Raw genomic sequence first — 21,375 nt, 5'->3', positions numbered from 1 at the left:
AAGCATTCTCTTGTCTGCTACTAGTTGAGGGAAAACTTTATTAACTTAAGACTGGAAGCAGGACAGCTAATCTCTGAAACTTTGATAACCTTGTATAATGCACTGAAGAATACTGAATATGTGCTAGTTGCAATTCAAAAGGTAGCTATCTGAAATAATGCCCCACTAAGTAGAAAAGTACACATTTTCCAATTACTTCAGTCAAATATTATGAGACTATGCAATAACAGAAACATGGTAATGAAAATTTTATTTGTTAAAACACATAGCCCAGAATTGTTTACAGTCCTTAGTTCAAATGTTAATTATATTACATACTATTTAACAGGATTTTACGATTTTTGAAGTGCATTTTCTGTAAATTACATTTCCTGAGACATGCATAGTATTTTAGACTTATATATGTTTTACACATCAAAACACTGTACGTAATCAGTGGTGCTCAGTGGTGCACAAAGTAAAGTACATCAAAAATACATTAACAGTTTAACAGTGATAATGTTCCACAGAAAGAAATGTACACACCTTGCATAATTACATTTTTTAAAGCAAGTATTATTTTAACTAAGGATGCAAGTAGTTTATGCTTCTAAATTGTATGAAAACACAAGGGGAAAATAATTATTTTGTTCTCCCTCTGGGTTTACAAACACTTATAGATTACATATTAACAAACTGAATCAAAGAGGAAGACAATCTTTTTTTTATAGGAAGTTAGAAGGTGACACTTTGAATTGCCCTTGGTTAAAGTTTTGGAGCCTATAGTTTATTTCAGTAGCTTGTAAGATATATAGGTCTACAAGAGAGTGAACTTCCACTCTACCATAGGAATTCATGAACCTACAAAGTTAAAATAATGTCAACCAACTTAGATTCTTGAGGCTCTTAACTTCAAGCCTTCACAAAAGCTCACTAAAGGATCTGGACAAGATTCAGGTAGTTAAATGAGGCTAGCAGATCCCAATGATCTGGTTTTAAAAGTTGAACACCATATTATTGCATTCCAAGCAGATATACCTCAGATATTTCCTATGCAGAAAATACTTCTACAAATAAATGATGTAATTATTTAGTTATATGCCAATTATTCAATTGTATATACATTCCTTTTTAGCCATGATTGTCCAACGTTTGGCAGTACTATCATATTGTGGGTAGAGTGTGCAACATCTGAAGCGGCCCTTAGGGGATATTTTCTGTATGATGCAGAATAGGGCTCATTCACCTTTAGCTCCCATTGCTGAGTGTAGTATAATTAAGGAGTTTTATCAGCAAAAGATACTAAGATATTAGAGTCTGCACTATTTTATAGATTGGAAGAAGCTAGAAAATTCTAATCCTCAGGCTCAAATCATACCTCACATTTTCATACCTATTTCTGCCGTTCGCAAGTTTGCCAACTCTGTTTTATCAAGCTTCGCAAGCATTAATTGCACATGTTTAAACCTTTAATAATATATTGACAATACATTCAATGTGTGTTTATAAAAAAACAAGTCCCACTTTCTTCAACGGGGCTTACTCTTCAGTAGGTATATTTAAAACTGCAGTTTAAGAAATGTGAAGTAATTTCAGCCAGCTGTTACTGGACATAAAGTCCATGTAGAAGAAAATCTGTGGCAGAGTGGGAAGATGCAGGGGAGAAGCTTTTAAAAAACCCAAAGCTTAAGGAAATGTTTTATTTCACACCATCCATTGGTTCCCCAATGAGCTTTCAAAGATGTATATATTGAAATTTATTCAGCTAAACTATAAATCTTGGAAATAAGAAATGTTGCTGTTATACCCCATTGCCTTTGTTTTTTAGGGCACATAAACTGAAGAGTAGCTATAGAAAATGGATTTCAGTGTAAGTGAATGCCACAAAGCAAGTCAATAAAGCAGGCAACTCGGAAGATTAAACTCTGTTGTGACTGTTTCTTGTGCTTTACTTTTTGTAGTCAGGTACAGGAACTCAAATACAAAATAAAAGCATGCCACATCTATTGTGAATAATGTATAATGTTAAGTTGAAGTAGGAACTCAAGTCTTTCCCCAGGGGCGCATGTATACCATACCCATTCTGCAGAGGAAGGCATTTAAATGAAAGTATGAACGTGTCATTGTGAACATGCATGCACCATTTGTAACTGACATGCAACTGTGTGGGCTTTTTACTCAGAACTGCATTGGATGCCCATCGAAAAATTAAACAATGCTTAACAGCACTAAGGGTCAATATCTAGTAAAATGCATACAGTACGTTAAAAAGGCACTTATTCTCCATAAAAGCCTCTAACAGTCAAGAAACATTTGCAAACATAACAGTACATAAATACAGTTCATAATTATTGTTCATATTTTGGAAAAATGCTGGAAAAATAGTCAAGCAATTAATAGTGATTCAAATTACGTATTAAACTAAGAGAGAAAGTCCATGTGCGGTGTATTTGCTGCTGGACCGTTACCACTGGAGACTGCTAGTTGGAAACTGAATTTTTGAATATGTCTCCACATAAACACACCACAACCTCCCTGTACATACCAAAACCAGAACTCTCCCTAAATTCTATTTTTGAATGTGCAAAAGATTTGTTTACTGCAGGTATCTTACTCTCCACCTGCAATATAAAGAGCTGCAGTTCTGCAGCAGCTGGATCATACAAGTATGCTCATTGTACTTTTAAAAAAATGGGTGGTGCTTTATGTTGAACAATTAAAGAATAATGTCACATGCTTGAAAATTCCCAACTATTGCAGCTCCAGCTATTATTTTAAAAGAAAGAAATGGTCTAGCATTATCTTGTTTAGCTCCCCTCTCAGCCCTACTGCTATAAACTTTCAAAACAAACCCACATATTCATATACCTGTTGCTGAGTTACAGTGACTTTCCCGCACAAAGGAGCATGAACCAAATTTGTTAACTTTAAAATTAAATCGCACAGGAATAACTTCAAAGTTATACAGTTGGCAGGGAAGGTAGACAAGAGAAGGAATGATATGACAGAAAAAAGAAGAGGACTTTTTGAGCTAAGGGCATAATTTCTAGCTCACTTGGGACTTTTGCAATGCTCTTGCATATAATATCTTCATCCCAACTGACAGAAAAGGAAAACACAGTTGACGGATATCCATCAGCGGCCATGAACACTAGAAATTATCTGCAACATTCAAAGCCAGGAAAATGATCTTCCACAAAATCCCAACTCACCAATTGAGCTGAGAAAGAATTGCAGCATTCAATGCGACAAATTTAATTCAAGGTGGATGTCAAATTGTTGTTAAAGTTGGTGATACTCATGGAAGCATAACACGTAAGGATTGTTCTGCACTAAGAAAAACTTTGGATCCAAATATCATGGCTTAGACAATGTAATTTTGACTCCAATGCAAGCCATAGCCTATGCTACACATATTTCACTGACTGCTTCTTGAGCAACCTACCAAGCATCAATCTCTTCCATACAAACTCTTCCCTCTAGAGCAGGAGGGAGTGATCTAAATTAGTCCCAGAAAGAAAGTATGGGTTGTTCAATTGGCTCATTAAGGCATACAGTGGGAAAATTAACACAATTTGCTTAAGCCGGAACACATTCACAATTAATCAACCTAATGTTTACAGTATGTATGCACAATATTATTTTTACGTGGAGGGTTCTTCCAACACATTTCTCCAGAAAAACAAAAGAAAGCAATTGTGCCTTATTTAGCTAAAACAAAGGGGAAAAGGTAAGAGAAACCTATCACAAAACATACCACACTTTTCCCTCAAGCATTATTCTACCAATTACAACACATGGGCAGAAAAATCCTATGGTGCTGGTTGTGCATGTGTGTGGCTGTGAAGATTCTTTGGGGAAGCTCCAACCACTTCCTAAGCCCCATCAACTTGCTGAAGTCAGGACAGGAGGTGGCTGGCAAGCTTTTCTCTACCTTTCCCCCCAACCCTTTCAGTGGGAATGATTAACTACACCAGCTCCAGGACTGGTATAATTAAAGACTCCTCTGGGGAACCTGTCTGGGAAGGAGTGTCCTGTGGACCACATCCTGACCCAGTGTCCCACACCTCTCTGCTTGATGCCAGAGAACCAGCATAAGTTCTATGCCCACAGAGTTTTCCACAGGTGTATCGGGGTCCTCTGGGAGCATAAGTACCATACCTCCAGAATGGCACTTATGTCACTTCTGGTGACTCCTCAGCCCTTAATCAGCTGTAGGATTGTGTCCTTACATAGCTTTTGATGGTTCAGTTTTTTGAAATGTGAGCTGGGCTTCAAAAACAGCTTCAGCATATATTAACAAATGTCTCACCAAAGAAAGTATCTATTAAGCTATTCAGTATGCTTTCCACTGAAGTTCAAAGAAATCCCTGGCAAATAAGAGGCAGAATGAACATTTCAGAAAATACAAATCACATGAACTCTTACTCCAAGAACAGTGTTCCTGCAGTGTTCTTTTTTCATAGCATACAGAGTATGTTTCATATTTTCAATATAGGTGTGTACAAAACGCTGTCTAACGTCTCATTCATGTATTCATACTAACACTGTGCACATTAAAAGCCTTACAACTATTTATTTAAAAGTAAATTAGAATAATTTCATTTCTCATAAAGCAGACCTTATTATCGTATAATTGAAACAACTGTTGAGACACACACTTAATTTGGACAGAAGGGAATTGAATTTGCAAGCTAGGTTGCGATTTGTAAAAACCTGTAGCCCTGCAGATGAGCCCTTTAAGCTCTAAATCAACCACTCTGGAATTCAGATTTTCCTTCCTCATAGTTACCATGTGACAGCGGCTTACTATGGTATGAATCATGCAGTGAGGTCTGTTCCTTAGTCTGCAGACAGTATTATTATCTTTAAAAACCCGGTGCAGGGTTTTAAAAGATTACTAAAGAAGTGTGATTCAAACTTATTTGACTGTACTTGCAACAGTTGGCTGCCTAACTCATTGCAAATCCAAGTGGAACTATACAAGTGACCTGAACCTACGTATATGAAAATGTCTGGAGTACAAGCTTCCTTTATGTGCTTTCCAAGCCTTGCTGTACTTCTGAAAATAAAAGCTCTCACTTCTCAGTGGTATTCACTATGTAGCCAATGGACCAAATTGTATTATGTAAGGATACTCCTTGCGAATTACTTCCCATCACGTATCCTACATGCCCTCTACCCAAATGTCAGATCTCCCTCCTCTGCCCTGTCCCCCCCCAATCCCCGGTTACAATTTCCAAACACTCTATGCACCCCAACTACATATTTAGCAGTGAAAGCAAGTGTCAGACTAGATCCGCATTCAACTCTCCATATTATGTATATGCTAGGTGAATATAACATTCTATGAGATAAGGTGAAGAAATCTCATTGCGACTAGAATTGCAAAAGCAAGTAAAAACCATCTGCTAAGCAGCAGCAGCAGCAGCAGAGAGAAGAACTATGTCTGAAAAAAATCTACTTCAAATGAACAAAATACTTCAAAGTTGCCTCCTTTCAAAATTTCAAATTTGGAAAGGAAAATGATTGCCAAAAAATTCTCTAGCTGACACCGGGACCATTTTGCAGATGCCCTGAAGCTCTATGTGGGAAAATAGTGAAGCTATTAGGGTATCCTGGGAAGAAGTGTGCACACTTACGCTGGAAGCTCCTTCAGATTCTGAACTGCTCCCACCGCTGTAAAGACAAGCCAGTTTTCACCTTAAATGCAGTTATTTGAGCAGAGCTATAGACTATAAGTTGCAGCTGTGTATGCAGCACTACATCTGTTGCTTTGGATCACAGCCCTTAGCAGAATTATAATGAAATAAATGGAGGAAAATATTTAAAAGCTTATGTTGCGATTTTCTTTTAAGAAATGCAATATGGTTTTTAAACAAAATTGATTAGATGTCTAAAGTGCCTAAGCAGTAGTAGCAAAACTGGTTTCAAACCATTATTACTCCTAAATTTTAACTGATCATGAGAATTTGAAAGCATTACTTTAAATACACCATAAGCGCTGTATGTTTAAGGCAAAGGAGGGGCCTTCTAGATTTTGCTGGACAACAATACCACATCAACTTTGGACTGCTGGCCATACTGACTAGGGCTGACAAGAGTTCGGGCTGAACAATATCTAGAAGGCTATAGGTTCCCCAGCCCCAGGTTTAAGGACATATAATGATTCTAGGAAATTTGAAGGCATCAAGATCAAAATTCTGTGCATGCCTATTCATCTCCACTGAACTCAGTGGGATTTACTGCTGAGTAAACAAGGACAGGATTGTGCTGTAAGAAAATCAAATTCAATTAATGAGTTGCCATGCACAGAATTTGGGACAAGTTCCAAGTTACTGTCTTATTTTTGAGCTTGATTTTGTTTCATTTTGTTACTATATGGGACTTCATACAACTAATTCAAATAGTAATTAGTAAGTGCCACGATTAACAAACAGCCATCAATTCATCCCCAAAGGCGAAGCCAGGGTTAGTAAAGCTCTTTCACTGATGAACACTGAGTTTCACAACAAATTTTAAAAGTTAATATTGACATATGGGAAGCACAATGCACCCAAGTGGATGTGTGTGCCTTAGCTCTAAACTACGGCCTATTTGGGATGGATAAAGTGCAGCTCACAGTATTTTCCATCGTATTAGCTGCTCTTATAAATTGGGTGGATGGATGAATGAACAGAACTTAAGTAATTAATCTTCACATTCTAGCTATACCATCAGTGTATGGATACCCATTCATGGCCCTGCAGTGAAGGTCTGCCAAAAAATCAGTTTCCATGACCTGAAAGGCAGAGAAGTGCATGTACCAGAAGATTTTTAATTTAATTTTGTGCAAATTGTTACAAAAGTGGCAATAAACAATCCATTTCAGTTTGGCTGGTGTCCTTGGTTCAATCTGCTTTCTATCATCTATCTACCTATCTACCTATCTATCTATCTATCATCATCTATATCAAAAAGCCTTGAAATTGTCAGTATTTGCAAAGTCACTAACAATGGGTGTTTTTTAGGAGGGGGAAATAAACATCTGGATCTCATCTGCATGAACTCCAAAAACCATTTATCAGTAGCTTAAAAAGGGATGGGCCTCACAGAACTGGTTTGGATTATACCTCTACAAGTTGTTTTCCAGCTTCTCCTTCCTTCCCACTTACTTGGCCTGGCAGCTACAACAACAGCGGTACAGAGGTCTTCAGTAGGCTACTCCTATTGAAACTGTAGGATGTTTCCTGGGCACACAATGGCTGTTCAAAGGACTTGGGCTTCTTGAAATAATTACATTTCTTAGCAAGATGCTAGGAAAGAAGGAAAGCATACAGGAAGCCTTCCTATGTTGCAACCACCAAATTACATAGTGGACCAAGCTACAGGGGCTTGTGGAGGAAATTGCTTGAGCTTTGTCACACTCCATGTTACTGGAAGCACAGTAGCTGCAAGCTGGGCTCAGAATTTGCTTCAGAATAAAAACAAATTAAAAACAGAAAATAATTTGGTTTGTTAAGCTCAACTTCCAATAACACCATAGGGATGGGGTTGCCCACCCCTGGGCAAAAAAGGGAAGGGCAAATCCTTTCGCCTGCAGCATAATATAGTTTTTTTCAAAAAAACAAACAAACAAACTGCAGAACCAAACTCATAAAATAAGACAATGAATCCAGCTTGTGTGTTTGCTATATTAGCTTTGGATAAGTGTCTAGGGAGCACATTAGAGAGGCACTTTCAATTTGGAGATAATAAGGCACTCACTGAAAATCACAACATTCAGTAGCCCATTAGTGAGAAATGATTCAAAGCACAGGTGCTCTCGTGTTATAGTCCGCTCAACCCAGACTGCAGCTGGCAGTGTGTTTGGAAGAACATAGTCTTTGCTATCCAAAGTTGGGTGTCTCCAATTTCACGTGGAATAGATATTAACACCACACTGGGGAAATACAATTCTTTTAAAAGGACATTTTTAAAGCTCCTACAAATGCTCACAACCAACAATTTATACTATTCCAAATTATTGTTTTCTGAGTCTGTACTCTAAAAAGTTAAATCCTGCTAAACATTCTAAGCACTCAAAAACATTTTTCTTCTTTGAAAATGATTCCTGTATTTAGGATCTAAAGCAAAGCAAACTGAGTGTTCTGCTCATGCGGCAATGCCAAACAAAATGAGTAAATGTGCCTAACTGAAACAATTACTAATTATGATTATCATGATAATTTTAGTTCACTCATTATTTCTACCAAAATAAGTGCAAAAAATAAGGAGAACATGTTTATTTTTCTACAAAATATATAATATACATCACGGGCACCTACCACCAATTCCTGTGGTTTGAATTGCAATGAATGGGAGTAGCATAGGAAAATCAGGCAATGTTCTTCTGCAGCTCCAATACATTTTTTAAAAAGTGATTCTTGTTCTGGAAGGTTCCTTGGTGAGTTCTCTACTTTCCCACTGGAAAAGATGCTTCACATATACAAATTAATATTTAAGAAACTGTTGTAAAAAGTTTTGTTCATGGTTCTTTAAAGGGCCTGACCTAAGGAGCACATTTAAGTGCACCACAGTGGTTTCCATTTGAGTGCTAGGATTTGTTTTGTTTTTTGCACACCTCTTCACCTTGCACTGGAAGTTGTTTCTGAGGTTTTCTCACTTTGAGGGAATTCTTCAGAAAAGGGGAAAGCTCAGAAGTCCAGCTGGGTACAGAGACCCTAAGCAACTGTTTTAGCTGGAATAAGCTCTGTATCATTCTACTAGTGTTATAAATCAAATATTCTAGACAGTGTACTGGTAATATACAGAACATTAAAAGGGACAGTATTTAGCACTATCAATGTATTATAAGAACCCGAGGGGCTAATATTGCTTGCCATTGTTATCATTACTCTAAAAGTGAACATTTTCTCTTCGGAAAGCTATAGCAATAGTGCAGACGATATCCTCACAAATTAAAACGTTCTTGATTTATCAGAGAGACACAGCGATGGGCCCATCGTGGAACTGCCAAGTGGAAATGCACCTCATGTAAGCCACTGCTCTTTTTCTTTGCTGTACTTTTCAGACCACTTACGAGTGAGCTCCAGATAAATATTTGGCTTATGTGGCTGATAGTCGAGGTAAACTGCCTTTCCAGTCCTCTTTGGAATGGCCCTTTCAATCTGAGTTCCTTCATGCCATTCATTGAAAGAGGTGATAGAGATTATTTCAGGGCGTACCAGAAGCGCAGCGCTGAACGCAGTCTCATAGTATTTGCCATTGATGCGGTTCCGTGTGTTGTGGCTGTTCCATGGTCGAATGCTGGTGTCTACATAGCCTGGGCCCACGCTTGGAATAAACAGCAAGCTTTTCGTGTCACAAAAGGCTTTCAAACTTGGCCAGTTGTGATGGCTTGAGCCGTAGGAGAAGCCGTTGGTGGCAAAATATGTATAAATTCCGTCAAAGCCACTTCTATGGATTTCATGCTTGTGTTTTTCTTCCACAAGAAGGGCAATGAATAAGCTATCATAGGGTGTATTGCGTATACTCTGGGATCCAGAGACAGTAAGCAGATTTGCCCACATTTCAGGGATTGTTATGTAAGAATCGTAGACATAAAACATGGGAAGGGTTCTACCTGTGCTGACTTTATGTCTGTAAAAGGCTGGATGGGCTCCATATCTAGAAAGGAAAGAAAGTAACCAATATAAAGTAAATAACATTCATTTTTTGTATCATTGGGTATTAAGCAGTGTTGTTTGCTCTTCCCAAATTTATTTCCATTCAAATGTGTCATCACCATCATTAGATATAGTAAAGGATGTACACTTGCCAATGTAGTTATGCACAATTAATTTTATTTAAATTAGTCATTTCCACACTATGAAGAAAAAAAAATATTCTATTGCTCTGCTTCTAATTTCATATTTCATGATACTTCAGCTAGTAAAGGCTAACTAAGGGTCTAGCAAGGCAGGAAGTTTGAAAAACAGCCTTAAGACACAGCAATAAATATGAGAAAACTGGCAATTGAACCAAATCTCTCTGACTTGAACAGGCAGAAAAAATTCAGGGGATTTGAACAAGAAGCAGAGCTATTTGTGTGGATTAAGAACGTTAATTGATAGTGTACTGCACAACGAAACAAAATCACATGAAAAACACTGGACAGAGTTAAGTTGTAACATCAACATTCAAATACTTGAGGAAGTGCTTACTTGTCTATGATATACTTGATGTTGCTGTACATACTGCGATCATCTCTATCTTTGTATGGCTCAATATGGAAAGTGACCTAAAAAAATGAAATATTAGATAGGTGTTTTTAAATAACTGAATAATCTCAACATAGTGAAGGTCAAACACTTCTATTTATGAAGTTCAAAGGTGAGTCAAAGGTGAGTCAAAATCACCAGTCAAAACATTACTGTCTATAAACAGAAGGGAGGTATCAGCAGGCTTAGGGGAATACCAAGGTTTGCAGAAGTTATTCTTGAAATCTCCATTTTGAGCCTAAATATTCTGAGTTTGAGCCATAGTTGCACAAGCAGAAGCTGTAAGGTTTTCCTGCCTTCTCCTCCCCAGTATAGAACCCCCTGAGGATCAGAAGACTGCAGGAAACCACTGAAGGCTGTTTGCATCAAAAGCTTGCACAAGCCACCAGTTTAGTACATCTTACCACCCACTCCAGAGGTAGTTCTTCGAAACAGCTGAACCACATATAACACAATTATGCATGACAATGCAATTAGCTGGCACTTACAGAGATACCAGTTATGATAAAGTCACTTTAGACAAACTGTGATAAATATAACTTTCAGTCCTATCACTAGGTTGTGGTATTCATTTGGAAACCAAATGAATTAAGAATAGGCGATCGGAATTTGGTCAAGATTTGTATCCAAGATTATGAAGTAAGGAGATAAAATGTACAGCCTGCGCAAACCCTTTGGGAACTGTATTTGTTTCAGATGCTGTTTTACTTTAAAGTGCACCATGAGACAGAAACCTAGCAAGGGCAATGCGAGCAAGAATAAAAACTCCAAGCAATTCACCCCAGGAGAGTTATGAACTTAAACAAGGAGCAACATGTTCCAAGTGTTAGTGCAACATAGCACTCTATTATAATTCACAATTCAACAGAATAATGTAAAGCCAATAGAAGTGCATGCAAAGTAACTCAAATATACTCCTACACAACAACCACAACAAAAATGTAACTGTGATTAATATAAATTGCATTTCTAACAGGTGTGGGGAACCTTTGACCCTCCAAATGTTGCTATTATTTATTAAATTTCTATACCACCTTTCATCTGAAGATCACAATAAAAAAAACACAAAAATACACAGTATAGTAGCAAACAAAGCAAGCAAACAAACAAACAAAAACAATAACTCTAATCATCCTGGCCAATGGTTGTAATTCAGCAACATCTGGAAGGCTAAAAGTTCCCCATATCTGAGGTAGAAGTACCAACTAAAGAGTTGCTTTTGTGGTATTGTAAGCCTAGCAAGAAATATACAGAAAAATGGCTGCACCTCATTTGCCACGCACTAAAAGCACAATCCTATGGGTGTTTCCAGAAGCACCCAGTGCACCACTGTATGCAATCTGTGCACTGGATTCAGTGGAAGTGACTCACAGGTTAATGGGCATGCATTGTAGCCTATGAATTCAGTGGTACTTCAGAGTAGACATGTATACACAGATAATTGCTCTTTAGCTACAATAGTGTAAGATACTGTAGCTAAACTGGATACACAACACTAGGCTGTTTCCTAGTTCTATCAATGTAGCACTTCACCAACCATTCCTTAGCTAGGAATTCTTAAGCTGTGGTCTGTGAACCACTAGTGGCCTGCAAGCTTTGTTTATGTGGTCTGTGGAATGTCCACATTAAATATTCATATTTATTTTCCATTGTATTTTATTGCTTCTTTTCCTCCTTATATCCCAATTGTAATATAATACAATACAAGAAATAAAAGGAGCAATAAAAACACGATTAAAAATCATACAGCATCCAGCACAGCACATTCCAATTGCTATAACACTCAGGGGGAAAAATCGTTAAGTGGTCTGTCAAGACCATCAACAATTTTCGATTGGTTCATTGGTGGGGAGGGAGTTTGGGCAGCAGCACCTTAGCCGCAATGAAATTACATGCAATTAACTCAACTCCTCAAACTCTGATAGGACAACTGTGCAGAGAGTCTAACTTTAGAACAATCAGTCCATCATATCTACAACTTTGACAAGTCTAAAACTTCAAATAGTGTACCTTTAATTTGTACTTATGTGCAATATCCAAAATGGTTGGTACTAGGGCATCAACAGGTTCTCCATTTTCATCACCCATTCCAGGTGGGTACCAAGAAAGGGCCAATACCCCTAAGGAACAAAATATACATTTTACCTATGGTGATGTTTAACCAATTTGTATTGGATGTCTTTTTTAAAAAGCAATTTAGCAAACAAAGCATGTACAACTACTTTGAGATTTCAGTATCAAACATTTCAACACATAAGCCAATAAAATTGAGTTTCTTTAGCTATCTTCAAGTATCTCCAAGTCACCAATTAAATCACTACTGTACTAGCTTTATTGTTTGTTTGACTAATTTTTAAGAATGGGCAAAAAATAATCCTTACACTATCAGGTGGTAGAACAGGGTAGGTCTATACCCTTTTCATGCCTAATGGTTGGAATAGAACCTTAACAGACAGAGGAAACCAGCCTGTGGGGACAATATGGCTCCTTTTACAGTGGAACCTTGTGTTACGTACCGTCCCCCTTGCGAACGCTGCAGGTTATGAGCTCCGCTAACCCAGAAGTAGCTGTTCCCGGTTGCGACCTTTGCCTCGGGATGCGAGCGGAAGTTGCGTGCTGGCAACGCGGAAGCAGCGGGAGGCTCCATTACTGAAAGCGCGCCTCATGTTATGAGCTGTTTCGGGTTACAAATGGACCTCCGGAACGGATTAAGTTCGTAACCAGAGGTACCACTGTATACAATTCCAACTCATTTCTTGGCCAGTAAGGTATGAATCATGCAACAATCACCTCTGTTTGTATCTGTCTCTAAGAACAGAAATCAAGGGAATGCTGATGGAGGTGATGCATAGGTCATATTTAATTTTTTTTTGAGAATGAGAGGCAAGGCAAAGCAAAGTGTAAAAAATTGTCTGTTTGCAGGAATAGGGGAAGTGCAACTGTATCTGTTAAACAGCCTTAAAATTGTGTTTTAAGATGAATTAAGTAAACATCATTAAAAATGTGTGGGGAGGTGAACAGTGGATGGGGTGTGGCCAAGCAGACAGAGGACAGAAGTTGAGCTCTGCAAAAGTACCAGCATTAGCCACTGAATACACGGTTGAAGTGGTTTCATTTTTCAGCTGCTCTGCCCTTCTGCCTCTATAATCAGGTGGCCTTCCAAGGGAGTGACTGAACAAACCAGAATGCCCAAGCTGGGATGCAGTAAAAAACCAGTTAGTGCAAACTGCAGCTGAAAAGCCAGCTTCAAACTGTGCTTATGGATCCTCCTTTGTCAACTCACAAAATCCACGATCAGTGAGTAAATTTCAGTACAGCAATTAATCCAGAATGCGGCAGCTAGACTGGTGACTGGGAGTGGCCGCTGGGACCACATAACACCAGTTCTGAGAGATCTGCATTGGCTCCCAGTACGTTTCCAAGCACAATTCAAAGTGTTGGTGCTGACCTTTAAAGCTCTAAACGGCCTCGGTCCCGTATACCTGAAGGAGCATCTCCACCCCCATCGTTCAGCCCGGACACTGAGTTCCAGTGCCGAGGGCCTTCTGGTGGTTCCCTCATTGCGAGAAGTGAGGCTACAGGGAACCAGACAGAGGGCCTTCTCGGTAGTGGCGCCCGCCCTGTGGAACGCCCTCCCATCAGATGTCAAAGAGATAAACAACTACCTGACATTCAGAAGACATCAGGGAAGTTTTTAATATTTAATGCTGTATTGTTTTAAACACTTGATTGGGAGCCGCTGGGGAAACTCAGCCAGATGGGCGGGATATAAATAATAAATTATTATTATTATTACAGGTGTACAAGCAGCCATAGTTTAGCTAAACAGAACAGGTCACAATTCTAGTAGAAGGCGATAGGCCACGTAGTTACCTTCCAAGTTGCTGGTTTCAATATATTTTTACTCAATCCCTGAAAAAGACATTTGTGATTCATCCTAATTGTCATATCCCATGGAGAAAACAGTTAATAATGGGGAAATTACGTAAGACTTTCTCACAGTTCAGTTTCAGTTCAAAGAAGGGGGAAAGTGACTTATCACACCAAAGCTCTGAATTAAAAACACTTAATGCCATACAGAAAAATAAAATACCATTTACCAATGGAAGCTGAGCTCATCTGCTTCATGTGCTCTTCTATGACAGAAGGGTCTTTGGAGCTGTAAGGTCCAAGTTCAGGATAGAAGCTGGAGCCAATATCCTCCGGAGGACTGTGCCTTCCTTTTGGATAATCACTTGCAATTTTGGGATCCCAATGTGTTAACAATGGGTGGTTCCAGTGAATATATTTTCCATCAAACTGCGGTGTCCCATACCAGCTGTAGTAAAACACATGAAAGTTGTAATTTGGGGAAGGCAGATGTTCTTCTAGTTTCCTTACAGAAGCGGTGGGTTTTTTTAAGTTCATTGTTAAAGGGTGAACATTTTTTGCGTGTGTGAAACTTTCTTCCTTAGCTCCGCTCTGCACGTTGAACTTATTTCTTAAATGTGTTGTTCGTTGCTGAAAATCTGGTAACAGGCCAAGGCCAAATGGATCTCCAAACCCAGCTCTTTCAGGTCTCAAAGTTTTCAAGGCCATCATTATGGAGCATATGAATAAAATAAAGAGCACCAGAATGATGCACGTTCTCCTGCGAAATCTTGCCATGATGTCATTGTAGTTCAAGGCACACGTAGGCGGCTTCTAGCTGCCAATGATTTAAAAAGCATAATGTTAGGGTTTGAAAGGTTGCAAACAATTTTTTAAAAACTATTTAACATTTGTAAAGCACCCTAAAAATTTCTAAGCAGTCCCTTCCTGCAGACTCAACACATAAGAGACAAAATCATGAAATAAAAAAAGGTTAAGACTAGAAAAAGAAAGCAAGGGCCAGATCTGGGTCCCCCTTACCAAGATGTTCTTTCTTTGTCTCCTGGCCAGGGTAACATTTCTGGTGGGAAACAATATCCCAAAAGCTGTTCCTCTGGCCTATGGATGAGTCCACTCTGGCCTCTCCCTTGTCTTGTTTTCTTTAGGCAGGCCTTTGGCCCACAAGCTAGCTTCTAAATAAGTTTACATATTTCCCCCCACCGTTTGCCTCTTGCAATCACCCACCACTTAGGCGTGGCTCTCAGAAGGGTTCCTCAGAAGGGAGTATACAGGTAATCCATGGGGTGAAAAAAGTTTGTCCATCCCTGGATTACAGCATTACTTCAGTCACCCAATGACATCAGCCATTCTAACATAAGGAAGAATACCCTTATGTCAGCTTGGTACAGAATTTTGATTTTCAGTTAAAATGTAGATACAACAATGAATCTTCATTCAGTTTTGCTGTATAATAAACATTCTACAGTTGTTATTGGATTTATCTATTTGGCAACAAATAACTCAGGAGTTAACAATACTTTTTTTAACATTACTGTTCTTTTATTGTGTTGTGTAGCATTTAATTTTGTATTAGTGTTATGGTGGTTATGTTTTTGCTTTTTGAAAAAATATGTCCCTTGCTAAAGCTATAACAAATAAACTGTGAGGTGAAAGAAAAAGAAAAACTGTAGGGATGAAACTTGATGGACGGAATGTTGAGATAAGAATGAGAGGGAACAATAAATTCTCCGTGCAGAATAAGAAGCTTCACAAATGTTAGGCTGACTTCTAAATATAGTCAATTATCATCCAGGACATGAGATAGCTTGTCACAAAGACACAAGACACAGAGAAGCACAAGACACAAGCAATTTATCACTGGCAAGTCCACCTATTGTCTACCAAAACCCAAGAGAAACCTGGTTAAGTGGGGGGGGCAGGGAGAGAATGTTCTCTACCTGTGTAAACATTCCAAGCTTTCAAGCATAACAGAGGCAAGGAATGAAACTAGATGTGCATGTTCAGTGCACAATTACACATTTCATGTTCAAACTCTAGCCCCTACACCCATTTTCAGGAAGGTCACAAAACTCCTACACAGTTCCATTACTAGAAAATGAGGTACTTAAAATAAAAGAACAGTGCCACACCTTTTCTCCTTAGTGTAATTTCACATTAGAAACACAATTTTCTCTCTCCTTTGAGTACCAGTTTCCAATAGTTTAAGTTGTGTTATTATTATTGGAAAATAGGGTTGATCGAGACAAGGTTCATAAAGATATCTTGTTTAAGAAGAAAATCAATGCAATAAGATTTATCCTCAACATTAATCAAATAGACAATGTTCTACAGTATATTAACATATATTATAAAAGCACAGGAGGTTCTTTCATTGTAAGCCTCAAAATTCTATAGCTTATAAAAATGCCGTCTGTTGAGCTAATAACTTGGCTTACGTTGTCTAGGCTGAAGAGGTCTATGAAAGTGCCAAATTTCTAACTGACCTGAAAAAGGTTGCCACAGATAACAGAGTAAGTCGAGAAGTGCTGAAAATTTACACTTTGCCCTGTCCCCTGCTCTTTAGGAACATAGGAAGTTGCCTTATACTGAGCCAAACCCACTGGTCTATTCAACTCATTATTGTCTGCACTGACTGACAGGGACTCTCCAGTATTTCAGTCTCTCCCAGTCCTAACTGGAGATGCCGTAAAGGACTGAACCTGGGGCCTTTTGCATGCAAGGCACTGAGTTGTGGCCTTCTGCTATTAAGACCACATACTGTATAACTGATTTCAATACAGAGTTTTTACATTTTTGTAATCTGCCCTGAGACTTTATTTTAAAGGTCAACTAAGAAATATAATAAATAATGATTCTTTCCAGTTTTGGTGAAACTTGCTGATCTATTTCATTCAGGCTTCTTGTGGAGCCCTCACTTCCACTGGCTTGGTGAAGTTCTGAAAAGCTACTCAAAAGTTATTAAGATTTCCTCTCTTATTAAAGTCCATGGTAAACAAGTACAGGCACAGGGCTTATGTTCCACATCATCACATGCATTGGTGGAGCATGCATAAGCCTGCCCTATCCCACAGTGAACCCACTTCCACACACTCCACCCCACACTGAAACTGCCCCCACATATCCTTTGCTTCACACTTAAAGCACCACCACAGAAACAGACACAGAATTCCACACACAATCTCGATACACACTCCATACTTAAACCCACCCCTACCGCCTGCCTACCACCTAGTGTTCTCCTCATATTGGGAGAAAGGCAGGAGCGAAGTAAACAGCAAGTTAACTTTTAAGGTCTCAGGGAGTCAGTCTGCCAGGCAGCAAGATTACTGAGCAAGAGAGGATATTACCACCCTGTGCAGACTTACTCAGAAGCAAACTTTTCTGAACACAGAGCGTAAAACATATTCATTTGCTTATTTCTACACAGCTACTAGCTTGTTTGTGTTTTGCTTTTGCAGAATCATTCCCCACATTGAAAATACCACAGGGCTACTACAACAATTAACAGTTATGAAACCATTACTTCTCTATTTAGCAGAACCCATTATTTCAATATATTTTCTTTTCATAAACTAAGTAATACGGTAATACAAAACCAGTACAATGTTGGCTATTTTTGCTGGCCCCAGGCACTCCATCCTCCCTTGCAGGATTGGGCCTGAAAGACCAAGGAAAAGTGGGGGTGCATGGAGGCAAAGTTGCCAGTAAGCACAATCTGTGACAATGTACAACCTCCTTGCTGATCACAGGGTATATTTCTTAAGGTTTCATCAGCCTTAACTTCAAATGTCCTGAGTTTGTGGAGTTTGAATCAACATCAGAAAGCCTTAACTTGTATTTTAAAATTAGCAAATTTTTTGATCATTGAATATCTAGCACACACTGTCATCCGTGAATATAATAGTTTGCAAATAAATAATGCATATACAATTTTGTACTGAGCTGTATCTTATGAAATTAAAAGTAAATAGCCATGACAGCCATTCCACACAATATCAGCTACTTTATCAGCTGAACCCACTTTTTATAATACTGTATACAGAGAGGAATTAAGGATATAGTATACTAGTTGCTCTTCTGTGACATTAGTTATATTACAATGTAACACCTAGTTACATTAGTGTAAGCCCTATTATAACAACTTTTCTTATATCTATTTAATCTAACTTCTTATATCTATTCTTATATTTCTTATATCTATTTAATCTAAGTTGTCAAACTTCTGATAACCGGGGGCAAAGTCACAGGCTGGCATGACATCTGTTAGAAACCGTTAAACCCTTCATCAACCTCTCTGAACGGCATGCAAGCAGAGCCCTCCTTCGCATGGGGGAAAATGCACCACATCCACCCCAAACTGAGCTCAACGTCAGTCTGGGTGCTTATTGCAGCTTGGGAATTGGTGAGAGGCAAGGAATAACCCCTTGCAAAGCTCAGACCAAATATCTAGAAGACCAAATATCTAGAAGAAATGAATTTAATCGTTGCGTGTATGTGTGTATTTATGTACACGCATAGGCGGGGTGCATGTCTCGCCGACCCTAATTGCATTTTATTTTTGGTCCTCGCGACACCCCTGCGAGGATGGCCTAATTACCACAGCTGGGATTTGAGCACGAGCCTCCCCAGCAACGGCTGCGCCAGCGCACGTATCCAGGCGCCTTACCTACCCAACCGGGCAAGGTAAGCCCCGCAAGCGCTACTTCACCTGCGCAGCGCCCCCGGCTCTCGACGGGGGCGCTTTCCGCCGACCACCTCGCCTCGGGACCCCCATTGCTCGACTCCCGCCCCCCTCGGAGAGTCACGTGAGGCGCCTCGGGCGCGCAGGCAGCCTTTCACCTCCCCCCACCCACCGGACTGCAGAGAGGACCCTCCCCCATTTTTGTCGCCGCCGCCGCCGCCGCTGTCATTGCCAAAGCACAGAAGGAGAGCAGGCAGGGTGGAAGAAGGAGCCTCCTCCTCCTCCTCCTTCGCCTTCCCTCTTTCCCCGCCTCTCACTTACCCCGAGTTCAGAGCCAGAATCCGCAGGGACTGGAAGATCAAGGGTCCTGCATTGATACTGGGGGGCGGCGAAGGCGGGGCCAAAGGCTAACCAGCCTCTTTTCCAGGTCTCGCTCCCCCTAGATGTTGATGAGCTCTCACGCGCCCTCTCCGCCGAGCATGCGTAGTAGCAGAGGGAGAAGCCGCCGCTTGCCCTTAAGCTCGCGGGCTACGTAGTAACTAAGCCACTTCCGGCCTGCCCAGGAGGTGGGGTTGCGGGCTTCACGCCCACCCTCCACGTGAGCGGGGGCTGGTTTCAGCCCCCACGAGAGCAGGGGAATCCCGGCCGTATCTGCCCTATTCAGGGCCAGCGCAGAGGGGGCTCGCCCTCTTTTCGCGGGCTAGCCCCTACGTTTGTTTCCCGCATATCAGCTGTTCCTGTTTGTCTGAGATCTTATCTGCATTGCCTGGAGCTTGCCTGGAGCGTTCCTGCCTTGCTTCTTTGTTGGCCTTTGTTCTTGAGCTGCAGGGCACCTCCTGGAATATGCTGTAGCTTCACAGAAAAAGCTCCCTTTCTTTTACAGAGAATTTCCAGCATTCGCTGCTGGTGTTGCTTGATTTCTAAACTGCTTGATGTTCAGGAGTTGTTATCTCTAGTTTTGGAGCTGAAACCAATTTGGGGCTTTTCTCCTTCTGGGGGTTTCCCCCTTTGCGCTCCATTCCAGCTGCTGCAGTTTAACACAGGAGCTGTAATTGAGCTGAAATCACTGTGTGTGTGTTTGTGTGCTTTCCTTCCAGCATCTCTTTCACGTCTACAGTTTTACAGGGAGCTCTGTGTGTTTCGGTGCAAGTTCCCTGCCCTCAGGAGCTTCTCCTGCCTGCTGCTGCATGCCCCCTTCAGAGGAATTTATTCAGCTTTGTGGAGCTTTTTCTGCTGTGATCCGTTGCTTGCCCTCGGCTGTTGACTGCCTGTTCTGCAAGGAGCTCAAGGAAGAACGTTTGGCTCCTCTTCGTTATTTCCACGGAGGACGCAGCGCGCCCATCCAATCAGGTTTTGCTGTTGGGGCTTCAGGTTTTAGCTAGGGGTTTGTGCAGGGGAGCGTGGTGCAATTAGGCGGAACGGCAGCTGCGGGAGGAGAGCGGGCTGCGTTTTGTGCCGGTTGTGTTTCATTTTCTTGCCGGGGTGAGGGGCAGAATTTCTTGTTAAATAATCATTTCAGCAGCATTCTTGAGGGGGTGAGTGGCTTCCACAGAGCATCGCTTCCTCTACAGGCTGTTTTATTTTCGCGCGGAAGTTTAGACTTGTAAAGCCTTGGAAGCAGCTGCGCCATTGCCGGGCAACCAGTGCGCCCCGGCCGCCATTTCATCCGCCCACGTGCCCTTCCGGGCGGCCGCCATTTTACTATAGGCATTCCACGTGGGAAGTAACTTTACAAACCCTCCCTTTTAAGCTTAACCGGCGAGAAAACCAGGGGAATAATTAACGTTCATAAGGGGTACGTGGGGAATGCCTGCAGGTTTTGCTCTTGAGGCTGCGGAATTTTTCAGTGTTAAAGGGCTAGCGTTAAGTGTTTTCGCATGTGTTCATTGTCGCTAGGCAACGGGAACGCATTACGGCTGCCATTTTGATTGCCCACGTGGCCTTGCGGCGGCAGCCATTTTAGGAGAGGCAAAACCACGTGGGAGCTATCTCCTTTTCGAGTGCCCCTCACTTTCTCGTTGGTTATAAATTTAAAAGCAATATAAACAAAGGAAATAAACATAAGCAATATAAACAAAGGATGATGGCACAATTAAAAGAGCCTAGCTTAAATAAGAGCGCACAAGGGGCTGCAGGGAGCCTTTCCTCTTGGTGCATAAGCTTGTATAGAGCTGGCTACAGCGTCTCTGGCTAGGCTGATCTTAGAATTGATATCCTATAATTAATTTGACTGCTTTTGTTTATACTTACACTCTTGAGAATTTCATTAGTCAATTCATAGTTATAAGGAAAAAGAGATCCGGGTTTTATATCATTTGATTTATTAAAGGGCTTCTTCGCCTGCAAAATAATCTTTGCATACAGGTTTATAGGGAATCTAAAGTAAATAGCTCATGCCTCTTCTACGCTCATCTCTTTCTGGTATTTCATCTGTTAGTAATGATAATGATAATGATATTTGGCTTGATGGCGTGCATCTTTCAGATGCGGGAAATGACATGTGGCTTACTGATATAGCAAAGGGGGTAAGGGATTGGTTTCAGGCATGAGAGTATTGGCGGCGAGCGATTGCTCGTGTGGCAGTAGGCATTGGTAAGAGGATGT

The 21,375-nt window shown here is 40.4% G+C and overlaps 1 protein-coding gene across 3 annotated transcripts; it reads right to left on the bottom strand.

Moving 5' to 3' along the window:
• Positions 1-233: 233 nt before the first annotated feature.
• On the bottom strand, positions 234-21,203 carry MANEA (mannosidase endo-alpha). Of its 3 annotated transcripts, none has more exons than XM_083608399.1 (5): positions 19,093-21,203; positions 14,321-14,907; positions 12,231-12,340; positions 10,164-10,240; positions 234-9,627 (listed from the first exon to the last, which is right to left on the bottom strand). In XM_083608399.1, the coding sequence occupies exons 2-5, from the start codon at positions 14,865-14,867 to the stop codon at positions 8,991-8,993; spliced, it is 1,371 nt and encodes a 456-aa protein (XP_083464525.1). In that variant the 5' UTR covers positions 14,868-14,907; positions 19,093-21,203; the 3' UTR covers positions 234-8,990. The 3 variants fall into 3 exon arrangements, with proteins under 3 accessions (XP_083464525.1, XP_083464526.1, XP_083464524.1); XM_083608400.1 differs by having other exon boundaries at positions 14,321-14,903; positions 19,093-19,268; XM_083608398.1 differs by lacking the exon at positions 19,093-21,203 and adding an exon at positions 18,799-18,870 and having other exon boundaries at positions 14,321-14,903.
• Between the last annotated feature and the right edge of the window lie 172 nt (positions 21,204-21,375).

This window comes from Podarcis filfolensis, assembly GCF_964270895.1.
Source record: "Podarcis filfolensis genome assembly, chromosome: 3".
NCBI classification, from domain to species: Eukaryota; Metazoa; Chordata; class Lepidosauria; order Squamata; family Lacertidae; genus Podarcis; species Podarcis filfolensis.
The sequence above is the reverse complement of the archived record's forward strand: the minus strand, read 5'-3'. Positions and strand labels throughout refer to the sequence as shown.

What these genes read in the sequence shown, in the direction of transcription:
- MANEA (XM_083608398.1), bottom strand. Translation starts at nt 18,864, where the DNA reads ATGGGGGTCCCGAGGCGAGGTGGTCGGCGGAAAGCGCCCCCGTCGAGA. An exon ending in GATGAGCTCAGCTTCCATTG is followed by an intron (nt 12,341 to 14,320) that starts GTAAATGGTATT and finishes TTTGTTCCTTAG; the next exon opens with GGGTATTGGCCCTTTCTTGG. An exon ending in ATCAAGTATATCATAGACAA is followed by an intron (nt 9,628 to 10,163) that starts GTAAGCACTTCC and finishes TTTCCTTTCTAG; the next exon opens with ATATGGAGCCCATCCAGCCT.